This window comes from Anguilla anguilla, chromosome 7, assembly GCF_013347855.1.
Source record: "Anguilla anguilla isolate fAngAng1 chromosome 7, fAngAng1.pri, whole genome shotgun sequence".
Lineage (NCBI taxonomy): Eukaryota > Metazoa > Chordata > Actinopteri > Anguilliformes > Anguillidae > Anguilla > Anguilla anguilla.
In genome coordinates this window covers 6,542,549-6,564,568 of record NC_049207.1, presented here as the reverse complement: position 1 = coordinate 6,564,568, position 22,020 = coordinate 6,542,549, and the positions used below count along the sequence as shown (strand labels likewise).

Genomic DNA, 22,020 nt, shown 5'->3' with positions numbered 1-22,020 from the left:
CCCTGACCCCGCTCCTCCTGCGACAGGTGCGGGGCGGCCCTCCTGCGTAGCAACACCTAAAATAGAGCTTCTTTCCAAACACCCAGTTCCCATTTACATTCCTGCCACGGATTGGTGAGCAGCAGGCTTCCTGTAACACCCCAGAATGCCCCTCACTTGACCTTCTTGTGACTGGGCACTTACAAATTTCCTGTTTTCTTAATCCTGTGTGAAGACACCTCCTCCATTTGGGCCGTCCTGGCGCTGTGATATTATGGAGGTAACAGGGGGGATGTTCCTGCTCACACAAATCTATTAACGTTGGCTGAAATGGTTGAGCTGGACTTGGCTTAGCTCTGTGACTGTCTAATGGTCCCCCCTGTGGGTGTCACAGCAGTGGAACAGTTGTGTTGAGCAGACGGATTAAGGTCCGTAGCTTCTGGTTCTCGCTGCGTAGGCCTGATCCTTTTTGCCCCCTGGTGGAGAGCGTGTGTAATGCGCCTTGCCCGTGCGCTGGCAGGTGTGGCGCAGCCTAACGGAAGGGCAGCGGTTTCGTTTCGTTTTCTAAACGGCGAAAAACTCTGTTCCGCTTGACCTGTGTGACCGTTTAGACCAAGGCTGCCTGTCCCTGTTCCTGCAGATCTACCGTCCTGCAGGTGTTCACTCCGACCCTAACAAAGCCACACCTCACCCAACAGTGAAAGATCTGCATTGAGCTGCTAATTAGCAGAACCGGGTGTGCCTGATTAGGGTTGAAATGAGCACCTACAGGGCGGCAGATCTTAGGGAGCGGGGTTTAGAGGGTGGGACAGTGAGGTGGCTGTGTGTGCGGAGTGGAGGTTCTGCCTGAGTGTGCAGAGTGGAGGTTGTGCCTGTGTGTGCAGAGTGGAGGTTCTGCCTGTGTGTGCAGAGTGGAGGTTGTGCCTGTGTGTGCAGAGTGGAGGTTCTGCCTGTGTGTGCAGAGTGGAGGTTCTGCCTGTGTGTGCAGAGTGGAGGTTCTGCCGGAGTGTGCTGAGATAAGTGCTCCTCACATTCCTCTGTCTCTGCAGGCCTTGTCATGTAGACGGGGTCTGAGAGGGAGCCGTGAGGAGTGGTGTGTGAGCTGGTATTCATCTGCTCTGCACGTACAGACACATACACACACACACAGACGCACATGCACATACACACACACACACACACGCACATGCACATACGCGTGCTCAACTACACACACAAACACACACATACACGCACATACACGCACATACAAACACACGCGCGCAGGCACATGCGCACGCTCAACTACACACACACGCGCACACATACACACACATACACACACATACACAAACGTACATGCACATACACACACATGCACGGACGCATACCCACGCTCGACTGTACACACCAACGCACACCTACACGCACATACACGCACTCGTCTACACACATATACACATACACGGGTACACACATCCACCACACACGCCCACGCCCGCACGCACACACACCCATCTGCGTACCTCCTGTTGCTTCTCTCCCCTGCCCTATAGAGGCAGCAGCAGCAGCAGCAGCTAAGACTTACGCTCAGAGAAAGTAAACGCGCTAAACTTGAGCTGGCAGTTTGACCTACATACGCTTCCCGCAGCGCTGACACAGACGCCGCTCTGGAGCGTGTACTTACTCCGCCGCTCGCTCTCCCGCTCGCCCCGGCGCCGCCACCGCTGCTCGGAGGACGACGCGCCGGGGATGGGGGGCTGAGAAACACCCCGGCGTTCCTCGCGTTTCTCACAACGCTAAATAAAGGCTAGCGCCACACGCTCCGTCAGCCGCCGCAGAGCCGGGGGGGGTACAGGCCACACCCAGAGCCCCTTCCCCTCAGAACAGAGAGGGGGGGGGGGGGGGGGTACACACAGAGCCCTTTTTCCCGGGAGGGCAGAGCAGGGGGCCCGGTGCTGGTTTAGGAGAGAGGGGCGGGGCGGGGGCGGCAGGTGGCTCTGCCGAGCGCACGTGGCTGGGCTGTGTCACCACAGCGGGTTTAGCTGGATTACCCCCCCCCCCCGCCCCCCCCGGGGCACGTGACCTGCAGCCCACTAATCCCCCCCGTGGCTCTGTGGCGGGGCAGGAGCATCGGGACCAGCACCACCCCTCCCCCCCCCCCCCCCCCCCCCCCCCCGCCTCCTCCCAGCTTCCCTCTCCATGCTCGTCACGCTGAGATGATGATAATGGCACCAGCCTGCGCTCTGTCTCTCCGTATCGCTTTATCTGTCCCCTCACCATCCCTCCGTCTGCCTCCCTGTGTCTCTGTCTCTCTGTCTGCCTCCCTGTGTCTCTGTCTCTCTGTCTGCCTCCCTGTGTCTCTGTCTCTCTCACTCCCTCACTCTCTCTCTGTTGTCTGTCTCCCTCTCCCCCTCCCTTCCTTCCTATTTCTCTCTCCATCTCTCTGCATTGTGTTCTCTGTCTCCCTGTCTTTCTCGGTCTCTCTCCCTCTCTTTTTCTCCTCCCTCCCTCTGTATCCCTCTCACTCTCCTCTCTTTTTCCTCCTCTCTACCTGCCTCCCTTCCTCTCCCTCACTCCGACTCCCTCTCTCCCCCCTCCCCCTCTCGCTCTCTTATTCTCTCTCTCTCTCTCATAAGCACGAGCAGCACATCCTGTGTAAACAGCAGTGCTTCGGTGGTGCAGTGGGGAGAGTCCCCTGTATACACGGGCCCAATGGCAGCAGCGTGGAGGAACGACCCAGCCCCCACCACAACGAACCGAGCTAAAGGGCCTTTAAAGTCACGCATCAGCACACCTGCGCCAGAGCACCCTCGCCCCCCCCCCCCCCCCACCCCGTGAGCAGCCACACCCTGGCGCGTCCTTTTCACTGCCCCGCCCCCCCCCCCCCGTTCAGCCCGCCGCTCCGCGGACAGGGGGGCTGGAAAGTCCGCGGATGCAGATGGCCGCGTCGCCATGGCAACCCCGAGCAGGTGGGCGGAGGACGCGCCCACGGAACGGCGTGCCCTGCAGCAGGCGGGAGAACGTCCAAGCGGTCGCGCGCGCCTAATGGGGGTCCAGCTCCTAAAAAGGGGTTCAGCTCATAAAGGGGATTCAGCTCCTGAAGGGGGTCCAGCTCCTAAAGGGGGTCCAGCTCCTAATGGGGGTCCAGCTCCTAATGGGGGTCCAGCTCCTAAAAGGGGGTTCAGCTCCTAAAGGGGGTCCAGCTCCTAATGGGGGTTCAGCTCCTAATGGGGGTCCAGCTCCTAAAAGGGGTCCAGCTCCTGTGCTTTTGCACGCTCTTAGAGGGGGCACAGAGGAACTTGTGGCCGAGCCGCGGCCTGTTTTAAAATAGATTCATAGGGATGTTGGAGCTGACAGTGCACAGTTTATGCACTGTTGACTCAGTTAGCTTCTTGTTTATTCTCTGCTGCACCTGCATCATAGTCAATGTTTTGGTTTTTTTTAAAAGGCAGTAGCTCTTTGTTTCACGCTGCTGAGCAGTGCACTGTGGGATTGCTGGCTCTCTGGCTCCAAGCTCTGTTTTTGAGGGGGGCATTGACTGGTCCAGGTATGCAGTTCCTGGCCAAAGTTCCTGTAAGTTTATTGGCCGAAGACAGCCTTCAGCCGAGGCCAGAGCGAATGCCTCAAAGTGAGCCGCTTTATTTTGGTTACCGTGGCTTCTGTAGAAGCTCCAGCGTAGCGTAGCGTGCGTGTGTGTGTGTAAATGCTGCACAAAACGGTTGAGTTTACATTGGGGTGCCCTATATCGTCTGCTTGTGTGTCTGTGTGTGTGTGTGTGTGTGTGTAGTGTGAACACTGGGTGTGTGAGTGCTGCCCACGCAATGTCATCAGAATGGAAAGTGTGTGCGCATGTGTGTGTGTGTGTGTGTGTGTTGGCAGGCCCCCAGGGGGCCAGACACAGGTTCATGGTGTACTCTGCTTAACCGCAAGCAGGCCCACTTCCTCCACAGCTACAGTCTGCTGCAGGCTGGTGTGCATTTACGCTTGTGTGTGTGTGTGTGTGTGTGTGTGTGAGAGAGAATCTCTTTTAACACACACACACACACACACACACACACACACACACACACACACACACACACATTTCTCCATGCAGTACCCTCTTGATTCCTTTGTGCTCAGGGCCCTGTTGTGAATATAGCCGCGTTTCCACCGCAGGAACTATACCCCGGAACTAGGAACCTTTTGGGGAACTCAGTGCGTTTCCACCGCAGGAACTAGGGTCTAAATTTAGTTCTGGGGGCTTTGTTTTACCCCCCAAAACGTTCCTGCTCGGGGGGTAGTACTTTCCGAAAGTACAGGAACCTTTTGGGTGGAGCTTGCAGCGCTGAACATTTCTGATTGGTCGAGTACTCGTAGCATTTGTGTTGTATTTATTTTCCGCCATTACCCGCCATGTTTGAAAATATGCAGCGGCAAACCAATTTATTTTCATAATAACTTCAAATCAAACTTGTATGTTATGCGGCGCAGTAGCCTACTTTTGGTTATAGCCTGTCAACGTCTTGGAATTATAACGTGTGCTCTTCTGTTCTTTTCTTGCTTTAGTATTCCGTTTTATAAAATGCTAAGCATTCGCGCTGGGACAGCATATTACGTAGGCTACCAAAACATTCAAACGGATTAATTCGGTTGCTGAATATTTTCTTCCGGATTTTCTTTGTTAGCCCGTTGTAATTGACTCAAAACGTTTGATACAGTTATGTGAGGTATGCGGTAGTTCTGCATAATTAACATTGGTGATACCGTACAAGCAAACTGGAAATCACCTTCCGCACTTTTTATCCGGGTAAAATAACAGGTTAATTCTAGTAATCTTCCCTTTAGCTTTTTCAGACTGCCGTAATTTTACTCAATTTTACTGCATTTTTTCAATTCCACGAAAAGACCAGGAAGACTATGGACTCATTTATGGTGCATGGTTCGCATCTGGAGGGCACACTTCGCTGCTCGGCTAGCAGTAACTTCGAAGGAAAGCAAACGGTGGCTGTACCACGACTAATTTACATTTTCACGCAAGTCCGAGTTTTCGTTCTATTCTTGTCATTTTGCGATTAGCCTATATGGAATTGACGACGAGAAAGTAATAAAACAGCAAATTGTTTACAACGTGTGCATGTTTTCTGCTGTTAATGAATGTGTTTGAGAGGATATATGAAAATCAATAAATACAAAAGTAACCATATATAGTCATTGTTGGTAACCCGTTGTATATAAGTGGAATAAACCCCTCCGGGCTGTCCCGGTTATTAGAAAATAATATAGGCTACTTCGGTGGTAGTATGGAGTTACAGAAGAAATCATATGACAGATGGACCGACGACAACGTCAGTGGGCTAATTTGCCTAATCTTCGCGGTACTTTAGACCCCGGTGGAAACGCAGACAACCATTGGCTGAAGGAACCTTTTCGTTCCTGGTAAAGTAGTTCCTGGGACTGAAAGTTCCGGGTAATTTTGGTGGAAACGCGGCTTATGTGTGTGTGTATCTGTGTAACCAAAATTACCCGGAACTTTCAGTCCCAGGAACTACTTTACCAGGAACTAAAAGGTTCCTTCAGCCAATGGTTGTCTGCGTTTCCACCGGGGTCTAAAGTACCGCGAAGATTAGGCAAATTAGCCCACTGACGTTGTCGTCGGTCTATCTGTCATATGATTTCTTCTGTAACCCCATACTACCACCGACGTAGCCTACATTATTTTCTAATAACCGGGACAGCCCGGAGGGGTTTATTCCACTTATATACGGGGTAACGGGTTACCAACAATGACTATATATGGTTACTTTTGTATTTAGCATATTGATTTTCATATATCCTCTCAAACACATTCATTAACAGCAGAAAACATGCACACGTTGTAAACAATTTGCTGTTTTATTACTTTCTCGTCGTCAATTCCATATAGGCTAATCGCAAAATGACAAGAGTAGAACGAAAACTCGGACTTGCGTGAAAATGTAAATTAGTAGTGGTACAGCCACCGTTTGCTTTCCTTCGAAGTTACTGCTAGCCGAGCAGCGAAGTGTGCCCTCCAGATGCGAACCATGCACCATAAATGAGTCCATAGTCTTCCTGGTCTTTTCGTGGAATTGAAAAATGGCAGTAAAATTGAGTAAAATTACGGGAGTCTGAAAAAGCTAAAGGGAAGATTACTAGAATTAACCTGTTATTTTACCCGGATAAAAAGTGCGGAAGGTGATTTCCAGTTTGCTTGTACTGTATCACCAATGTTAATTATGCAGAACTACGGCATACCTCACATAACTGTATCAAACGTTTTGAGTCAATTACAACGGGCTAACAAAGAAAATCCGGAAGAAAATATTCAGCAACCGAATTAATCCGTTTGAATGTTTTGGTAGCCTACGTAATATGCTGTCCCAGAACGAATGCTTAGCATTTTATAAAACGAATACTAAAGCAAGAAAAGAACAGAAGAGCACACGTTATAATTCCAAGACGTTGACAGGCTATAACCAAAAGTGGGCTACTGCGCCGCATAATATACAAGTTTGATTTGAAGTTATTATGAAAATAAATTGGTTTGCCGCTGAATATTTTCAAACATGGCGGGTAATGGCTGAAAATAAATACAACACAAATGCTACGAGTACTCGACCAATCAGAAATGTTCAGCGCTGCAATCTCCACCCAAAAGGTTCCTGTACTTTCGGAAAGTACTACCCCTCGAGCAGGAACGTTTTGGGGGGTAAAACAAAGCCCCCAGAACTGAATTTAGACCCTAGTTCCTGCGGTGGAAACGCACTGAGTTCCTCAAAAGGTTCCTAGTTCCGGGGTATAGTTCCTGCGGTGGAAACGCGGCTTATGTGTGTGTGTGTGTGTGTGTGTGTGTGTGTGTGTGTGTGTGTGTGTGTGTGTATGTGTCAGGTGCTGTGTGAGGCAAGCTGAAGGAGAGACCTCATGGAATCAGCCTGCCGTAGGATTTCTGTCTGACCACTTCCCTCTGCATCCCTCTCTGTCTCTCGCTCGTTCTCTCTTTCTGTCTCTCTCTCTCTCTCTCTCTCTCTGTCTCTCTCTCAATCTCTCTTTCTATCTCTCTCTGTCACTCTCAGATCGTGGTAATGGTTTATTGGCATGATTGCATACAAACAATATTGTCAAAGCAGTTAACAATGGAACAGTTAACAGTGACACATAAGACACATAATTAATACAGTGGAATAAAGGCAGTATAAACAAACAAGGCAGGGAAAGGGAAGCCTACATACAGCCTACAAGTTTAATGATAAACTGTAATAAGGACAGTAGCAGGAACAAAACCTTGTGTACATAATGGAGAAGGTGTCTCACTGGTTGTCCCTCATTTTGTGACGGGAAGCCACAGATCTTGCCAGTGGTGCTTCACATTCCATTTCCCCCTCTCTCTCCCCCTCTCCCTCTCTCTCTCTTTCTCTCTCTCTATCCCTCTGTCTGTCTCCCTCTCTCTCTCCTGTCTCTCCCTCTCTCCCCATATCTCTGTCTCTCTCTCGCTCTCTCTCTCTGTGTCTCTGTGTGGTTCAGTGGCTGGTGTAGGAGGAGCAGACTGGTTATTTCTGGAGCTCACATGCTTGTGTGGAGTCATGACTGCGTCTCCCTCCTCTCCTCTCCTCTCCTCTCTTCTCCTCTCCACTGTACACATTATTGTGTGAAACCTCAGCTTTTGGAATCATTTGGGTAGTTGCAGTGTTAAGAGGGAGTGCTTCTCCTTTATATAATCTGATTAAATACCATTATGGGTGTTTTACCTCCATCCCACTGTACGTTGAGCCAGTGATGTGGGACTGAGGCTTTCCCAGAGTGCTTTTCTGCACTCACCCCAGTACAGGGTGTTAGCCATATGGAGCCTAACATCACAGGTTCCCCCAGTATACTGCCAGCCAAGCGCTGGATGGGTATGGTTTTGAGGTAACTGGCCTGTGAAGCAAAATGCTGTTGAACCCTCAGTTCTGTTATCTAGTGTGTCCTTGTTTATATGGAAACCGAAGCCGTTCGGGCAGGTGTGGACCGAGCCAAAAAAGGGCAATTGTGCCGATGCCCCAGAATCCTCCCCGGCAGCGGGGCTGGAGCCTGCCGGACCGGGCCGTCCATATTGGGCTGTGTGAGCAGGGCCGCCTGCTGGGGCCGGGCTGCAGGAATGCGCCTGTCTTTGTGTCCGTTAGGCTGCCGTCATAATCCAAACGCGTGGGCTCTGTCTGAGCGTGTGTGTGTCTGTGTGTGTGTGTGTGTCAGTGCTGTGTGTGTCTGTGACAGTGCAGTGTCTTTTTGTGTGTGTGTGTCAGTGCAGTGTGTTTTTGTGTGTGTGTTAGTGCAGCGTGTGTGTGTGTTTGTGGTGTGTGTGTGTCAGTGCAGAGTGTGTGTGTATGTGTGTGTTTGTGGTGTGTGTGTGTCAGTGCAGTGTGTTTGTGTGTGTGTGTGTCTCTGTGTCAGTGCTCTGTGTCTCTGTGACAGTGCAGTGTGTTTTTGTGTGTGTGCTAGTGGTGTAAATGTGTGTGTGCGTGGTGTTCTAACTCTGCTCCTCCCTCCTGTGTGTTGCAGGACCTGAACAAGCGTCTGTCTCTGCCGGCTGATATCCGGATCCCGGACGGCTACCTGGAGAAGCTGCAGATGAACAGCCCCCCGTTTGACCAGCCCCTGAGCCGCCGGTCCCGCAGGGCGTCGCTGGTCATTGGGTGCGCCCCCCCCCCCCCCCAACCTGCACCATCACCGACCCCCTCACCCCCTCTGCCCTCCGTTCTGTCCCTGATTTCCCCCCCCCACCTCCTCTGCCCTCCGTTCTGTCCCTGATTCCCCCCCTCACCTCCACTGCCCTCCGTTCTGTCCCTGATTCCCCCCCTCACCTCCTCTACCCTCCGTTCTGTCCCTGATTCCCCCCTCACCCCCTCTGCCCTCCGTTCTGTCCCTGATTTCCCCCCCCCACCTCCTCTGCCCTCCGTTCTGTCCCTGATTCCCCCCCTCACCTCCACTGCCCTCCGTTCTGTCCCTGATTCCCCCCCTCACCTCCTCTACCCTCCGTTCTGTCCCTGATTCCCCCCCCTCACCTCCTCTACCCTCCGTTCTGTCCCTGATTCCCCCCTCACCTCCTCTACCCTCCGTTCTGTCCCTGATTCCCCCCTCACCTCCTCTACCCTCCGTTCTGTCCCTGATTCCCCCCTCACCTCCTCTGCCCTCCGTTCTGTCCCCGATTCCCCCCCCTCACCTCCTCTACCCTCCGTTCTGTCCCTGATTCCCCCCTCACCTCCTCTACCCTCCGTTCTGTCCCTGATTCCCCCCTCACCTCCTCTGCCCTCCGTTCTGTCCCCGATTCCCCCCCCTCACCTCCACTGCCCTCTGCATCATCCCCCGCCATCGCTCTCCCATGTCCTCAGAGCAACCCCCCCATCCTTCTTTCCCCTCCAGTGGCATTCAGTCATTCCTCCCTCTCTCTCTCTCTCTCGCTCTCTCTCTCTCTCACACACACACACACACACACACACACACACTCTCGGGCTGCTGCTGTGTTTTGCCCGTTACATTTGGCAGGCTCAGCATTATTCAGATGGGCTCCTGCAGACAAAGGAGCTCCTGTAGGCTGTTCAGATCAGCCGCAGCGCCGTACCCCGGCCAGGGGAAAACCCTGCCGCAGGTCCGACCGCAAGGTCCTCCACCGGGACAGCCTGCGCCGCTCTAGCGCGCGCCGCGTCTCTGTGACTAAGAGCTCTGTGACATCACGCTCCCGTCTCCCTCCCGCTGGTCTCCGACGGCATCGCCGCCGTGTGACCTGTCCCGCGGCAGCTCCTCCTCCAGGAGCGCGGCGTGAAGCGATGAAGCGCTGTTCACACCGCTCCTCCCCCCTGTACGGCTGTCCCACCCCCGCAGGGACGGCCGCGTCTCCCCCGCCCGCGACACGGTCTCCGTAACAGGCCTGCTTTATTCCTGTGCGCCACGACGGCTGGTAAAGGGGTCATTTGTTTTGATCAGGTTTGCCGAACGGTTCAGTGGACGGGCGACGCGTGCGCCCCTGAGGAAGGAGAGGGGCCGATGATCCTCTTTTCCGTTTAGAGCAGCCGTTTAGAATTTACAACAACGGCAGATTTGAAAATTTGTGAATATGTCAAGAGACCGTACACACTCTTCTACAGAGGCTCTCCCATTGGCCGCTTTCTCCCTGTCTCCGCCCCCTCCCTGTCTCTCCGCCCGCTGTTCCTCTCCTTTGTCCCTCCCTCCCTCCCTCCCTCCCTCCCATTGTAGCCTGCGGGTTTTTGTGTTTGATTGACAACCTCTGACTTCTCTCGGGTTCTATTGTTCCTGGCTGTCATCGGTCTTCGCTGCGTCCCCCCCCGCCCCCCGTCCCCCCGTCCCCTCCCCCTCTCCCCGGGGCTGTGATGTGCGTTCAGAGAGGGGAAACGGCCCCCCCTGCTGTCTGCCGTGCCGTTTGGCCTGCAGTGAGGATGACCAATAGCCCAGCCGAAATTGAAATTGATGTCAGGCGTTGGGGGAGGTGAACGTGTTGGGGGACACGTTGCTGGGCCTCGATAAGGGGTCTGCTCGGCACACAGCGGCCTTTTTGGCTCTGTGTTCTCATCGCCCCCCCCCCCCTTTTTTTCTGCTTTCAGTCCGAGATTGGATTCGGGAAGCTGGAGACCTACATCAAGCTGGACAAGCTGGGAGAGGTCAGTGAGCGCCCCCCTCTGCGAAACACGCACCGCTTTTACACCTGCAACACGCACCTGGCCACTCCTTTACGGGCCAATCACACGGGACCTTCTCTAAGCATCGTTAACATTACCAGCCCAGCGCAGGTCTGGGCTGTCCCTTAGAGTCAACCTTCTTTGGTGCAGTATACAGTCTTTACCTTTTGTTCTCAAGGCTTGTCCAGCCAATCTCTTCAGTGAGATAAATGTCAAATTAAGAGTTGACTTGATGTAGATAAGAAGAACGGATGGGAAGCTCGGGTCATTGTTCAGCTGAACACATGAAGGCGAAATCGAGCTGAATTTCTCTCCCTTTCTCTCTTTTTTTTAGGGGACATACGCCACCGTTTTTAAGGGGAGGAGCAAACTGACGGACAACCTGGTTGCACTGAAGGAGATCCGCCTGGAGCACGAGGAGGGAGCGCCCTGCACTGCCATCCGGGAAGGTGGGCGGAGCCAACTCACCCGCTCTGATGTCACCTGATCCCTCCCCTGTTCTGTGGCATAACCTAATCTCTTACCTGTTCTGACGTTACCTAATCTCTTACCTGTTCTGATGTCACCTAATCCCTCACCTGTTCTGTGGCGTTACCTAATCCCTCACCTGTTCTGTGACTTTACCTAATCCCTCACCTGTTCTGTGACATTACCTAATCTCTTACCTGTTCTGTGACTTTACCTAATCCCTCCCCTGTTCTGTGACTTTACCTAATCCCTCACCTGTTCTGTGACTTTACCTAATCCCTCACCTGTTCTGTGACATTACCTAATCCCTCACCTGTTCTGTGACTTTACCTAATCCCTCACCTGTTCTGTGACTTTACCTAATCCCTCACCTGTTCTGTGACTTTACCTAATCCCTCACCTGTTCTGTGACTTTACCTAATCCCTCACCTGTTCTGTGACATTACCTAATCTCTCACCTGTTCTCTTGTGTTACCCATTTCCCTCATCTGAATTTGCATGGCTCCCTGTCGTCTTTCCGTGTCCTGACAGACAGGCCCTGATATTCCCACTGTCTGAGCTGACATGGCTTAACCATCACACCTGTTCTAAGAAACAGGCCCTGATCTTTCCCCTGTCCTAACACTTAGACCCTCCTACCTCCCCTGTCCTAACACTTAGACCCTCCTACCTCCCCTGTCCTAACATTTAGACCCTCCTACCTCCCCTGTCCTAACATTTAGGCCCTCCTACCTCCCCTGTCCTAACACTTAGACCCTCCTACCTCCCCTGTCCTAACATTTAGACCCTCCTACCTCCCCTGTCCTAACACTTAGACCCTCCTACCTCCCCTGTCCTAACACTTAGACCCTCCTACCTCCCCTGTCCTAACATTTAGGCCCTCCTACCTCCCCTGTCCTAACACTTAGACCCTCCTACCTCCCCTGTCCTAACATTTAGACCCTCCTACCTCCCCTGTCCTAACACTTAGACCCTCCTACCTCCCCTGTCCTAACATTTAGGCCCTCCTACCTCCCCTGTCCTAACACTTAGACCCTCCTACCTCCCCTGTCCTAACATTTAGACCCTCCTACCTCCCCTGTCCTAACACTTAGACCCTCCTACCTCCCATGTCCTAACACTTAGACCCTCCTACCTCCCCTGTCCTAACATTTAGACCCTCCTACCTCCCCTGTCCTAACATTTAGACCCTCCTACCTCCCCTGTCCTAACACTTAGACCCTCCTACCTCCCCTGTCCTAACACTTAGACCCTCCTACCTCCCCTGTCCTAACATTTAGACCCTCCTACCTCCCCTGTCCTAACATTTAGACCCTCCTACCTCCCCTGTCCTAACATTTAGGCCCTCCTACCTCCCCTGTCCTAACATTTAGACCCTCCTACCTCCCCTGTCCTAACATTTAGGCCCTGGTGTCAGCCCTCGTAGCCTCAGACATGCTGTGACCTCACACCCCTCTGGTGTCCTATTCGCCGGTTCACCCGAGCCCCTCCCCTCTCTCTCTCCGCAGTGTCGTTACTGAAGGACCTGAAGCACGCGAACATCGTGACGCTACACGACATCGTCCACACGGACAAGTCCCTCACGCTGGTCTTCGAGTACCTGGTGAGTCCCCCGAGCGTCCCGCTCGCTCAGCGTCGAGCGAGGAGAGGCGAGAGGTGGAGGTTCTGAATTTCTTACGGCTTGCTTTGCTTTTAAAACGAGCCGTGGAGGTGTTGGCTTGAGGTGTTGGGTTGAGTCGTGTGGACGTTCAGTCTCTGACTCAGCGCACTGGACTGAGCGTGTAGGCAGCGGTGGGCTGTGGAGTGGAGGAGAAGGGGGAGGAGTTATCTACCACGGTTACGGTGTCGTTCGTCACGCGGAGCCCACCGCTGCCTCCAGGCTCCGCCCACAGTTAAAGGGAACAGAAGCCTCTTCCCCTTTAGTGACATGTTTAACACCCAAGGCGAGAGCCCGGCCCTCGCTGCCTGTCTCTGCGTCTTCACACGGGCGTGTGTGAGTGTGTGTGTGTGTGTGTGTGTGTGTTGTGTGAGTGAGTGTGTGTGTGTGTGTGTTGTGTGAGTGAGTGTGTGTGCGTGTGGGGAGAGGTGTGTGTGTGTGCGTGTGTGTGTGTGTGTGTGTGTGTGTGGGGGGGGGGTGTGCATGTGTGTGTGTTGTGTGAGTGTGTGTGTGTGTGTGTGTGTGTGGGGAGAGGTGTGTGTGTGTGTGTGTGTGTGTGTGAGTGTGTGTGTGTGTGTGTGTGTGTGTGTGTGTGTGTGTGTGTGTGTGTGTGTGTGTGTGGGGGAGGTGTGCGTGTGTGCGCGAGTACACACATCTGAGAGTTTCTGTGGGATTGCTTTGCGTCTCACACATCATACAGTACTGTTTACCGACCACCTGCTGCAAGCCTCCGCGCGCCTCCTCAGCTCAGAGGGGGTGGAAAAAGTGAGCAGACGCGAGGTGCAACGGCTCTGTGCAGCTGCAGAAGCCGCTGGCTTACCGCTGCGGTCTGCTCAGCTCGCGTTCACTGCAGGCGACGCGTTTACTGGAGGCGACGAGGATGAGTCGCTGTTTGAGGTGCGCGGTGTTGGATGTGTCCTCCCCTGACTTCCTGTCTTGTCTGTGACATCACTTCCTGTGCAGGACAAGGACCTCAAACAGTACATGGATGACTGTGGGAACATTATGAGCATGCACAATGTGAAGGTGAGTCCCCTCGAACCTCCCCATGACAACTCAAGGTTTCGATGACATCAGTGAGAACAATGGGGAATATGGGAAATGCTCTACAAAACAAGATTCGCATTAGAAACGAGCCCGTCCTGCTCCATGAAAATTATGTTTCATCATAAAAGGGGAGGGAAAGTAGCGGCCATTTTGTGTCCTTTTGGGGTTTATCTGCGGACACAAACGCTCCGGGTGATTCGGAGCGCGTTTCCGAAGCACAGATGGCCCGCCGGTCTGACTCTCGCTCTCCGTCTCCGCCGCAGATCTTCCTGTACCAGATCCTGCGGGGCCTGGCCTACTGCCACCGGCGGAAGGTTCTGCACCGGGACCTCAAGCCCCAGAACCTGCTCATCAACGAGAGGGGCGAGCTCAAACTGGCCGACTTCGGTAAGGGCCGGGCCGGGGAGTTAACACCAGACACCGGCCAAATGATCTGCGGCTGCTCAGTGCGTCTGCTCTACCAGCCACTTTGGCAGGGAACCACCCTTCGCTTGGCGGTCCTGTTCTGTTATAAATATCTAGCTGTGTGGTAAAACTGTGTGATTGGCTGGTGTATAGAAATCAGAGGATGTGACTCTGTCACCTCTGCAGAGTTTGTAATTTAGTTCTTTAAAGCATTGAAGCGTTTCAGACTGACATTTCACGTGCCTGTCTTCCCCGTCGTCTTGTTTCCCCCAGGTCTGGCCCGGGCCAAGTCCGTTCCCACCAAGACGTACTCCAACGAGGTGGTGACCCTGTGGTACCGTCCCCCGGACGTCCTGCTGGGCTCCTCCGAGTACTCCACCCAGATCGACATGTGGTGAGGAGCGGCCCAGGGGTGGCGCGGGGGGGGCGGGGGGGGGGGCAGGGCGCGGCATTTAAACCCCAACGGCCTTTAGCCCGAGCAGCTGCGGCCGGCTGCTCTTCTTCTCTTTCCTGTGTTGTTCTTCCTGCTCAGAGGCAGGCCAGTGCTGCAGGTTCAGAGAGGCTGTCTGTGTGGAGCTGCTGCAGGAGGGCAGAGCTCAGCTGCCCTGTAGGCTGGGGGGGGGGTTTTGTGGGTGGAAATGTGTACCTGTGCAACCTGAGGGACCTTCAGTGTTAGGGGTCCTGTGGCTGGGTGCATGTGTGTCTGTCTGTCTGTCTGTCTGTCTGCTTGACTCAGACCTGGTCCCTGTGTGTGTTTAGAGTATTTTACTCTTTAGATGCTGGTAACATTTCCAAACACCCCTGCAGATTCCTGTCAACTAAATGTGTTGCCAACAAAAAAATGACAAAAAAACACGTATAGTAAAACCATAGCTTTATGAATCTTAGCGAGTGTCGATGTGCCTTTGAAAAAAACACAAACAAAAAAGGAACTAGGGTGTGGTGCGAAATGGTGTGAGCGTGACTGTGCGTGTGAGAAAAACTGTGTGAAACCAGTGGGCCGAGGGTCACTTCCTGCCACCAACTTCCTGCCCTCGGCCAATCCGCTGGCGGCGTGTGACTGAGCGTGCTCCGTGTCGCAGGGGCGTGGGCTGCATATTCTACGAGATGGCTGCCGGAAGGCCCCTGTTCCCCGGGTCCACCGTGGAGGACGAGCTGCACCTCATCTTCAGACTGCTGGGTGAGTTCGGTCAGGGGGCACCTGCTGGAGGGGGGGGGGGGAGGACAGAGAGAGAGAGAGAGAGAGAGAGAGCTTACCCGCACCCGCACCTCCACCTGTGTTAGCACCTCGTGCTCAGGTGACGTGTGAAGCACTGCCGCAGGTGCACTGCTGAGTGGTTAATTAGCCTGCACGTGTGGAGGCGTGTGCAGGTGACGGGTGCGGCAGTAGATCTGGAGAGCAGAGGGAAGTGAAAGTCATAAAGTTGCTCGGTATCTGCTGTCATCGTCACATGCCTCTTATCGGGTTTGGGGAACTCTGAAAAAGTGCCGCATAGAGATGCCATTGTCTGGGCCAAAAGACCTTTCTTGAGGTACAAAAAACAAATGAATGATTTTACACTTTTGGGGCTGACTGTCCCTCATCACCATAATTCGTGTCAGTTTTCAATGATAGGCTTAAAAAAAAAATTTAAAAAAAACTCTGATTCAGTGTTAATTGTATGATCCACTCTCTCAGTGTTAATTGTATGATCCACTCTCTCAGTGTTGATTGTGTGGGCTGCTGGTCGTGTCTTCACAGGCACACCCTCAGAGGACACGTGGCCGGGGATTTCTTCCATCGAAGAGTTCAAGTCGTACAATTTCCCGAAATACAAAGCCCAGCCTTTCATAAACCACGCGCCGAGGTACGGTTTCCACAGGGGAGCCATGTTTGTTTGTGTGTTTGTGTGATGAAATATGACTCCCACTTAAGTGTGTGTTTAGTTCAGGTTCTTCACAGGCTTTGTGACTTCTGTCACTGAGTTCTCCTGCGAACTTTAATTTCACTAGAAACAGTATTCAGTATTCAGTATTCAGTAAAAATAACTAAGTAAACATTGTGTGCGTGTGTGTGCTTGTGTGCGTGCACACGCGTGCGTACGTCTGTATGTGTATGTGTGTGTGTGTATATATATGTGTGTGTGTGCGTGTGCGTGTGTTAGTTCATTCCAGGCAGGAAATCCTGTGGAATTTTTGAAAGTAGACTGCTTCCTTCCTCCAGTTTGCCACCAAATACACATCAGTCAGCAGCGTGACAGTAACACTGATCTCTCCCTTTCGCTCTCTCTCCCTCTCTCTCTCTCTTTCATCAGGCTGGACACTGAAGGCATCGAGTTGTTGTTAATGTTTTTAAAGGTGAGTTTCACATGCCTGACCACAGTTAGGGGTGTGAATGTGTGTGTATATACCACATGTTTCAATATGTAGTTTTCAGTATGAAGATTTTCAAGTGCAGTTCTGGAAATGACCACCAGGAGGCACTGATATAGCAATAATTAAATTTCCACGTTAGAAAGTGATAAAAACGGCTGCATTATAAATTTATTTACCGATTGAAGTTGGTTTCTTTTATTATTCTTTTTCGTTGCTAGTTTTGTATTCTATTTTGAATGTACAGCCAGTGTGAATTTATTTGTTTACTTGTTTATTTTTTCCTCCAAAGTACGAGTCCAAGAAAAGGATCTCCGCTGACGAGTCTATGAAGCACGCATACTTCAAGAGCCTGGGGATGCGTGTGCACGCACTGCCGGAAAGTGAGTGTGTGTGTGTGTGTGTGTGTGTGTGTGAGTGCTCTGTGTGTGTGTGTGTGTGTGTGTGAGTGCTCTGTGTGTGTGTGTGTGTGTGTGTGTGTGAGTGCTCTGCGTGTGTGAGTTCTCTGGGTGTGTGTGTGTGTGTGTGAGTGTTCTGGGTGTGTGAGGCCTTGCTATGGCTTCGCAGACAGGCAGGGCTGTGTGTGTTGGCATTGGCGCTTCATTAGGCTCCTAACCCTAATCAACCTCCCTTTCTCCTCCACCCCCCACCCCCCCCCCCCACAGGCATTTCAATATTCACACTGAAGGAGGTGCAGCTGCAGAAAGACCCCGGCTACCGGAGCTCCTCTTACCCAGAGTCAGGTGAGCGGCTTCCTGGCCCAACAGAGTCCGTTTGCGCCTTCCCGTCCTGTCCCCACCCTCTCCCCGCGTGCAGCGGCCCCTTCTCCCCAGCAGAGGGAGCCGTCGGCCTCCCCAGGCAGGCCCGACCAGCCCTCCCCCCCCCGCCCCGGCTGGCTGGGGGGGAACTGGGTCACTGCTTGGAAAGGGACAAGCGCTCGCTGCGTGTCCATAGTGGGCACTTCTATTAAATACTATATTAAATAAACGACACACTGAAGAAACCATTTCAGCCTGCTCTGCGTGTTACTGGGCTGCGTTATACGAGCATGAGATGGTATTTGAATAGGCGGGCGCTCGTTGTTGTGGCGAACTTTTCCCTCAGGCCCTTCCTGTACGGCTCACTTCCTGTTTACCTTCTGGACCCTGGGTGGGCTCCACAGAGCCCGTGACCCCTCACGCTGTAACCCAGGCGATGCACACGCACGGTACAGCTTTTCACACACCAGTCATCGGACGGCAAAGATCACACCTGCGCGATGCTTCAAGCGCAGCTGCGTATGTGAACGAGGGCTAACCCACACCCAGGCCTGCGTTTGAAACGACTAATCATCCTTCTCTCTCTCTCTCTCTCTCCCTCTCTCTCTCTCTCTCTCTCTCTCTCTCTCTCTCTCTCTCTCTCTCTCTCTCTCTCTCTCTCTCTCTCTCTCTCTCTCTCTCCCTCTCCCTCTCCCTCTCTCTCTCTCTCTCTCTCTCTCTCTCTCTCTCTCTCTCTCTCTCTCTCTCTCTCTCTCTCTCTCTCTCTCTCTCCCTCTCTCTCTCCCTCTCCCTCTCTCTCTCTCTCTCTGTCTATCCCTCCCCCTCTGCAGCAAACAGCAAGAACAGAAGACAGAGCATGCTCTTCTAGGCTCACGCGTCGTCGAATCGAGAGCGAGGACTTGATTTCTGTTGTGTAAACTCACACCCAGCAGCCCAGAGAGGAGGATATTTGGGGAGTGGGGTGGGGGGGGGCTTCCTGTCTCCCGGGCTGCGCGCCCCTCACCCCCCTGCCCCTCCCCTCTCCGCTTCTCCTCCGGCAGGCGGCCGTTTTGAAGCCCCTGTGGGCCGAGAGAAGAGACTGACTCTGCGTGTTAATTTATTGGAGAGAATCATTTGCTGCTAAAACAACTACTGTCTATATTTAACACACCCGTTTTATCATGTGAACTTGCTTGGTTGCCCTCGACAACAGACCAGTCGCTAAAGTTCTGTGTTATTTCGTTGATGATGATGATGATGATGATAATGTTGTTGTTGCTGTTGTTAACTGTCGTCGTTTTTTTTCCGAAAAGAAAAAAAAGAATCGCGTGCTTTTAGTGTCCCTGATGCTCCCCGACTCCTGCTAGACATGAGTTACTTCGCATTGCAGGCGTTTTTTGCAGGTTTTTTTTTGTTTGTTTTTTTGTTTTTCTTTCCAGGTTTTTACTCTGGAGTACTGTAGCAGATCTCATTTCAGACTGAAAGCTGTACAGTTAGGCAGTTAGGGCCCGGGTCATGTGATCATGTGCTGAGGGGGACCGGTGGAGCGTCTGTCAGCTCAGTAGCTGGGTACTGTAGTCTTATTCCCCCCCCCCCCCCCCGCCCGTCTCCCCACCAGTTTCTGATCAACACATTTCAATCAATCGCTACAGCCCTCCCCACCCAGCTACTGAGCGTAGCGGCGCACATCCACCAATCAACGGGGAGTAATGGGGGGGAGGGGCCACCGACAAGCCAACCGCTCTTCACAGGATGGGGAACCTCCCCCCTCCCCCGCCCACCAAAACGGTTGACCAAGTAGAGTGCGCTCATAGCATTCCAAGATAATTCTTTTTTTTTTTTTTCTTTTTTTTTCTGTCACGGCTGACGTCGTGACTGGAGACAGAACTGGAGGGCGAAAGGAGTACCCCAGGCATTTTTGACCAGAGGGCATTACCTGAAGTCATGAGATCAGGCGTGAGCTCAGGCAACGGCGATTCTCTTCACACTCTCTGTGTGGACCCCCTCCCCCCTCCCCCCCCCCCCTCCCAAACTGCACCTGGCCCTGTCAGTGCCCCCCGTCTCCCCGGACAACACTGCTTATCCACAGTGTCATGTTCATTGCCTTTAAGAGCTAGTTTAGTGCATCTTCTGTAACTGTAAAAAAAAAAAAAAAAAAAGTCTCTCTTTCCCGAATGGTCGGCCTGTTCTGTACCTGACCATCAGTGGGGGGGCGGGGGGGGGTGAGAGTCTAGCAGACTGTCACCGTACTGGACCCTGGAGCACCAGAGACTTCTGCTTGTAATGACTTTGAAAGTGTAGTTTATTCAGCAGTATTAAGAGCCTTTTTTGTATGTTACATTTTAACTTTATTTGTGAATAATTGTGTCATTGTGGCATGTTGGGGGATGCGTTCCTACCTTTGTGCTTTTTTTTTCCAGAGGAGAGAAAACAAATCAGAAAAATGTGCAAAACTGAAGTGGGGGGGGGGAAATATATATATATATTTGTGTAAGAGTTTGCATTTGGACCACTGCTCTGTTTTCCAGCGTTTGTACACGTTTAAAAGAAAAGAAAAAAAAGATTTCAAATTGAAATTTTAGATTTAACGAACCGCTGTGTTGTTTTCAACTGACAGTAATGTATTAATATTGTAATATTGTACTTTCTTCCCAACATGAGAATGACCTGATCCTACCTGTTTGTGAAAAAGGTGTGGAGGTCTTTACCTGACGCATGGAATGCCTGGTGTGGTGTAAACTTCGCCTCTCTGGAACACTGACTCAAAACGGTCGACAATTATCGACCGTTTAACACTTTTTACTGGAGTTATTTATTTCTCATAACCATTTAAGTAAATTTAGTCAGTTTCATACAGACACCCTGAATTGCTCGATTGTCCTTTTTTTAATAGTGGGGATGATTTTGCGTGATGTCCTGAAAAACTCCATGATGTCTGTGGAGGGGGTTTAAATAAAATTGATAAGGAAATGTTTTAGTTTTTTTAAAAGACAATCGAATACTGAGGAAGATGGCAGATCGAATGTTTAGCTGTACTTCTGCTGTTTGAAAATGTAATTAATTACTTTGTATCAGAACATAGTGACTTACTTCACCGGGCACCCAACAGTGTGTTTAATGTGTTTAACTTAAGCAAACAAAAGGTTAAATTTTTTTTAGGTTAAATTGTGATGTTCTTCCAGGACTCTGATCACTTTCCAGGAAGTGCTTTTTAGGATTGTCTATTGACCATATAAGCCCAAAAGGAGGAAAGAAAACAAATCGTTACCCTTCCGGTCACTTGGGGATTACGGTTTCACAAACTTGGGAGTACGCCTTCGTCACGTCACCACGTTTTAGTGATTCTAGGAAATGAGTAAATGTTTGGGTGGTTGGGTCTGCCGGTCAGGACTTTGGAGAGGTGGACTTTGAGCAGCCACAAGATATTCAAGCAGAGCGATGGCTGCTTTCTGAGGTGCGGGTGAGGGGGGGTATCGTCAGAAACACCGCTCAGCGTGTTCGCTGGCCCAGCACAGGTCCTGTTTATAGTATTATTCGGGCAGTTACTGCATGACTAATATGTTCTCTGAATCAGAATTGGACCGAGCTGTCAGTGGGGAAAAGGATGAAATCAACAAACTTTGGAGCTTTTTTTAAAAGGAGGGCTGGCACGACTCTTCCCCCTCCCCCCCCTCCCCGGACGTGGGAGTTTGGGACGTCTGTAGACCACAGACGCTTGTGCCCGTAAATCCCTCCCCCCCCCCCCCCCCCCTGAGGGTTTTTAAAAACATCTATCGAGACACAGGGCTGGCCTGCAGTTTCTCCTCGCGGAATCCTCTTTGAAAACAGGAATTCTGGGTCGGCGCAGAGCACGCTGTTGAGGGGGGGGGGGGGGGGGGCGGGAGGGGCGGGGCGGGGTCATCTGGCAGCGGCGTTCGGTGGAAACCGGGACGCAGAGAGAGCGCCGGAGCGAACAGACGGGAGGGCGTTCCGTCTGCGCTGATGTGTGCGCCGCAGGTTCTAGGTGACCCCGGGGGAGTGATCGCGAAAATGGCGGGAAGCAATGCGGGGTGTGAGGCTTTGTGAACTTCCCTGAAATGGGGTTTGGCGATATCAGTGCCCCAACCGGGTCGCAGCCAATCGTAACGCTTCACTACGAGGAACGGTGCAAATTGATTGGTTTTGGGGGCGAGCCTGTGAGTCAGTGCTGTGGAGGCCGCCTCCACGCACGGGTCTGATGGTGGTTTACTTTCCCATCACTGCAGCGAGCTCGGGGGCGAGCGGGTGGGAGGGTGAGTAGGAGGCGGTGAACAGAGCCAGAAAAGTATCTAATCTGCGCTGTGCGAAGCCCCATTACTCTGAATGATGTGGTTCATTAGCGGCAAGCCCAAACTCCCCGACGTTTCCCGCTCTGTAAGAACATTCGCTGCACGCTAACAGGTAGAGTGTGTTACACTGGGAAGGTCTTTTAGACCCGGCCCAGCACCTTAATACCGGTTATTAGCTTAGAGAAGATGGCGTTGTCCATGTCGATTAATACAGCCCGAGGTTAACACACTCGTAACATGGACCTCTTGCGCAGCTGGAGTGTATCGAGGGCTGCGTCGTTATACGTACCGTAATTTCAACCCATTTAATGGGACATGGTTGAAGAAATGCAGATTTAGTTCCCTGCGCTGAAATAACAAACAAGTGGGATCCCAGCCTGGCCTGGGAATATGCTTTGATTGTGTATCAGCGTTTATGT

The 22,020-nt window shown here is 52.2% G+C and overlaps 1 protein-coding gene across 1 annotated transcript in view; it reads left to right on the top strand.

The window, feature by feature from the left end:
- cdk17 (cyclin-dependent kinase 17) overlaps nt 1-20,264 on the top strand; it is a 79,666-nt gene extending 59,402 nt beyond the window's left edge. Inside the window, exons 5-17 of the mRNA XM_035426046.1 lie at nt 8,497-8,622; nt 10,554-10,610; nt 10,963-11,077; nt 12,605-12,699; nt 13,717-13,779; nt 14,064-14,187; nt 14,479-14,599; nt 15,288-15,385; nt 15,947-16,052; nt 16,500-16,542; nt 16,850-16,940; nt 17,223-17,300; nt 18,146-20,264. Of these exons, the coding sequence (XP_035281937.1) occupies nt 8,497-8,622; nt 10,554-10,610; nt 10,963-11,077; nt 12,605-12,699; nt 13,717-13,779; nt 14,064-14,187; nt 14,479-14,599; nt 15,288-15,385; nt 15,947-16,052; nt 16,500-16,542; nt 16,850-16,940; nt 17,223-17,300; nt 18,146-18,183 (1,155 nt within the window). The 3' untranslated portion in view covers nt 18,184-20,264. The remainder of the gene's footprint in view (nt 1-8,496; nt 8,623-10,553; nt 10,611-10,962; nt 11,078-12,604; nt 12,700-13,716; nt 13,780-14,063; nt 14,188-14,478; nt 14,600-15,287; nt 15,386-15,946; nt 16,053-16,499; nt 16,543-16,849; nt 16,941-17,222; nt 17,301-18,145) is intronic.
- Nucleotides 20,265-22,020: the final 1,756 nt, after the last annotated feature.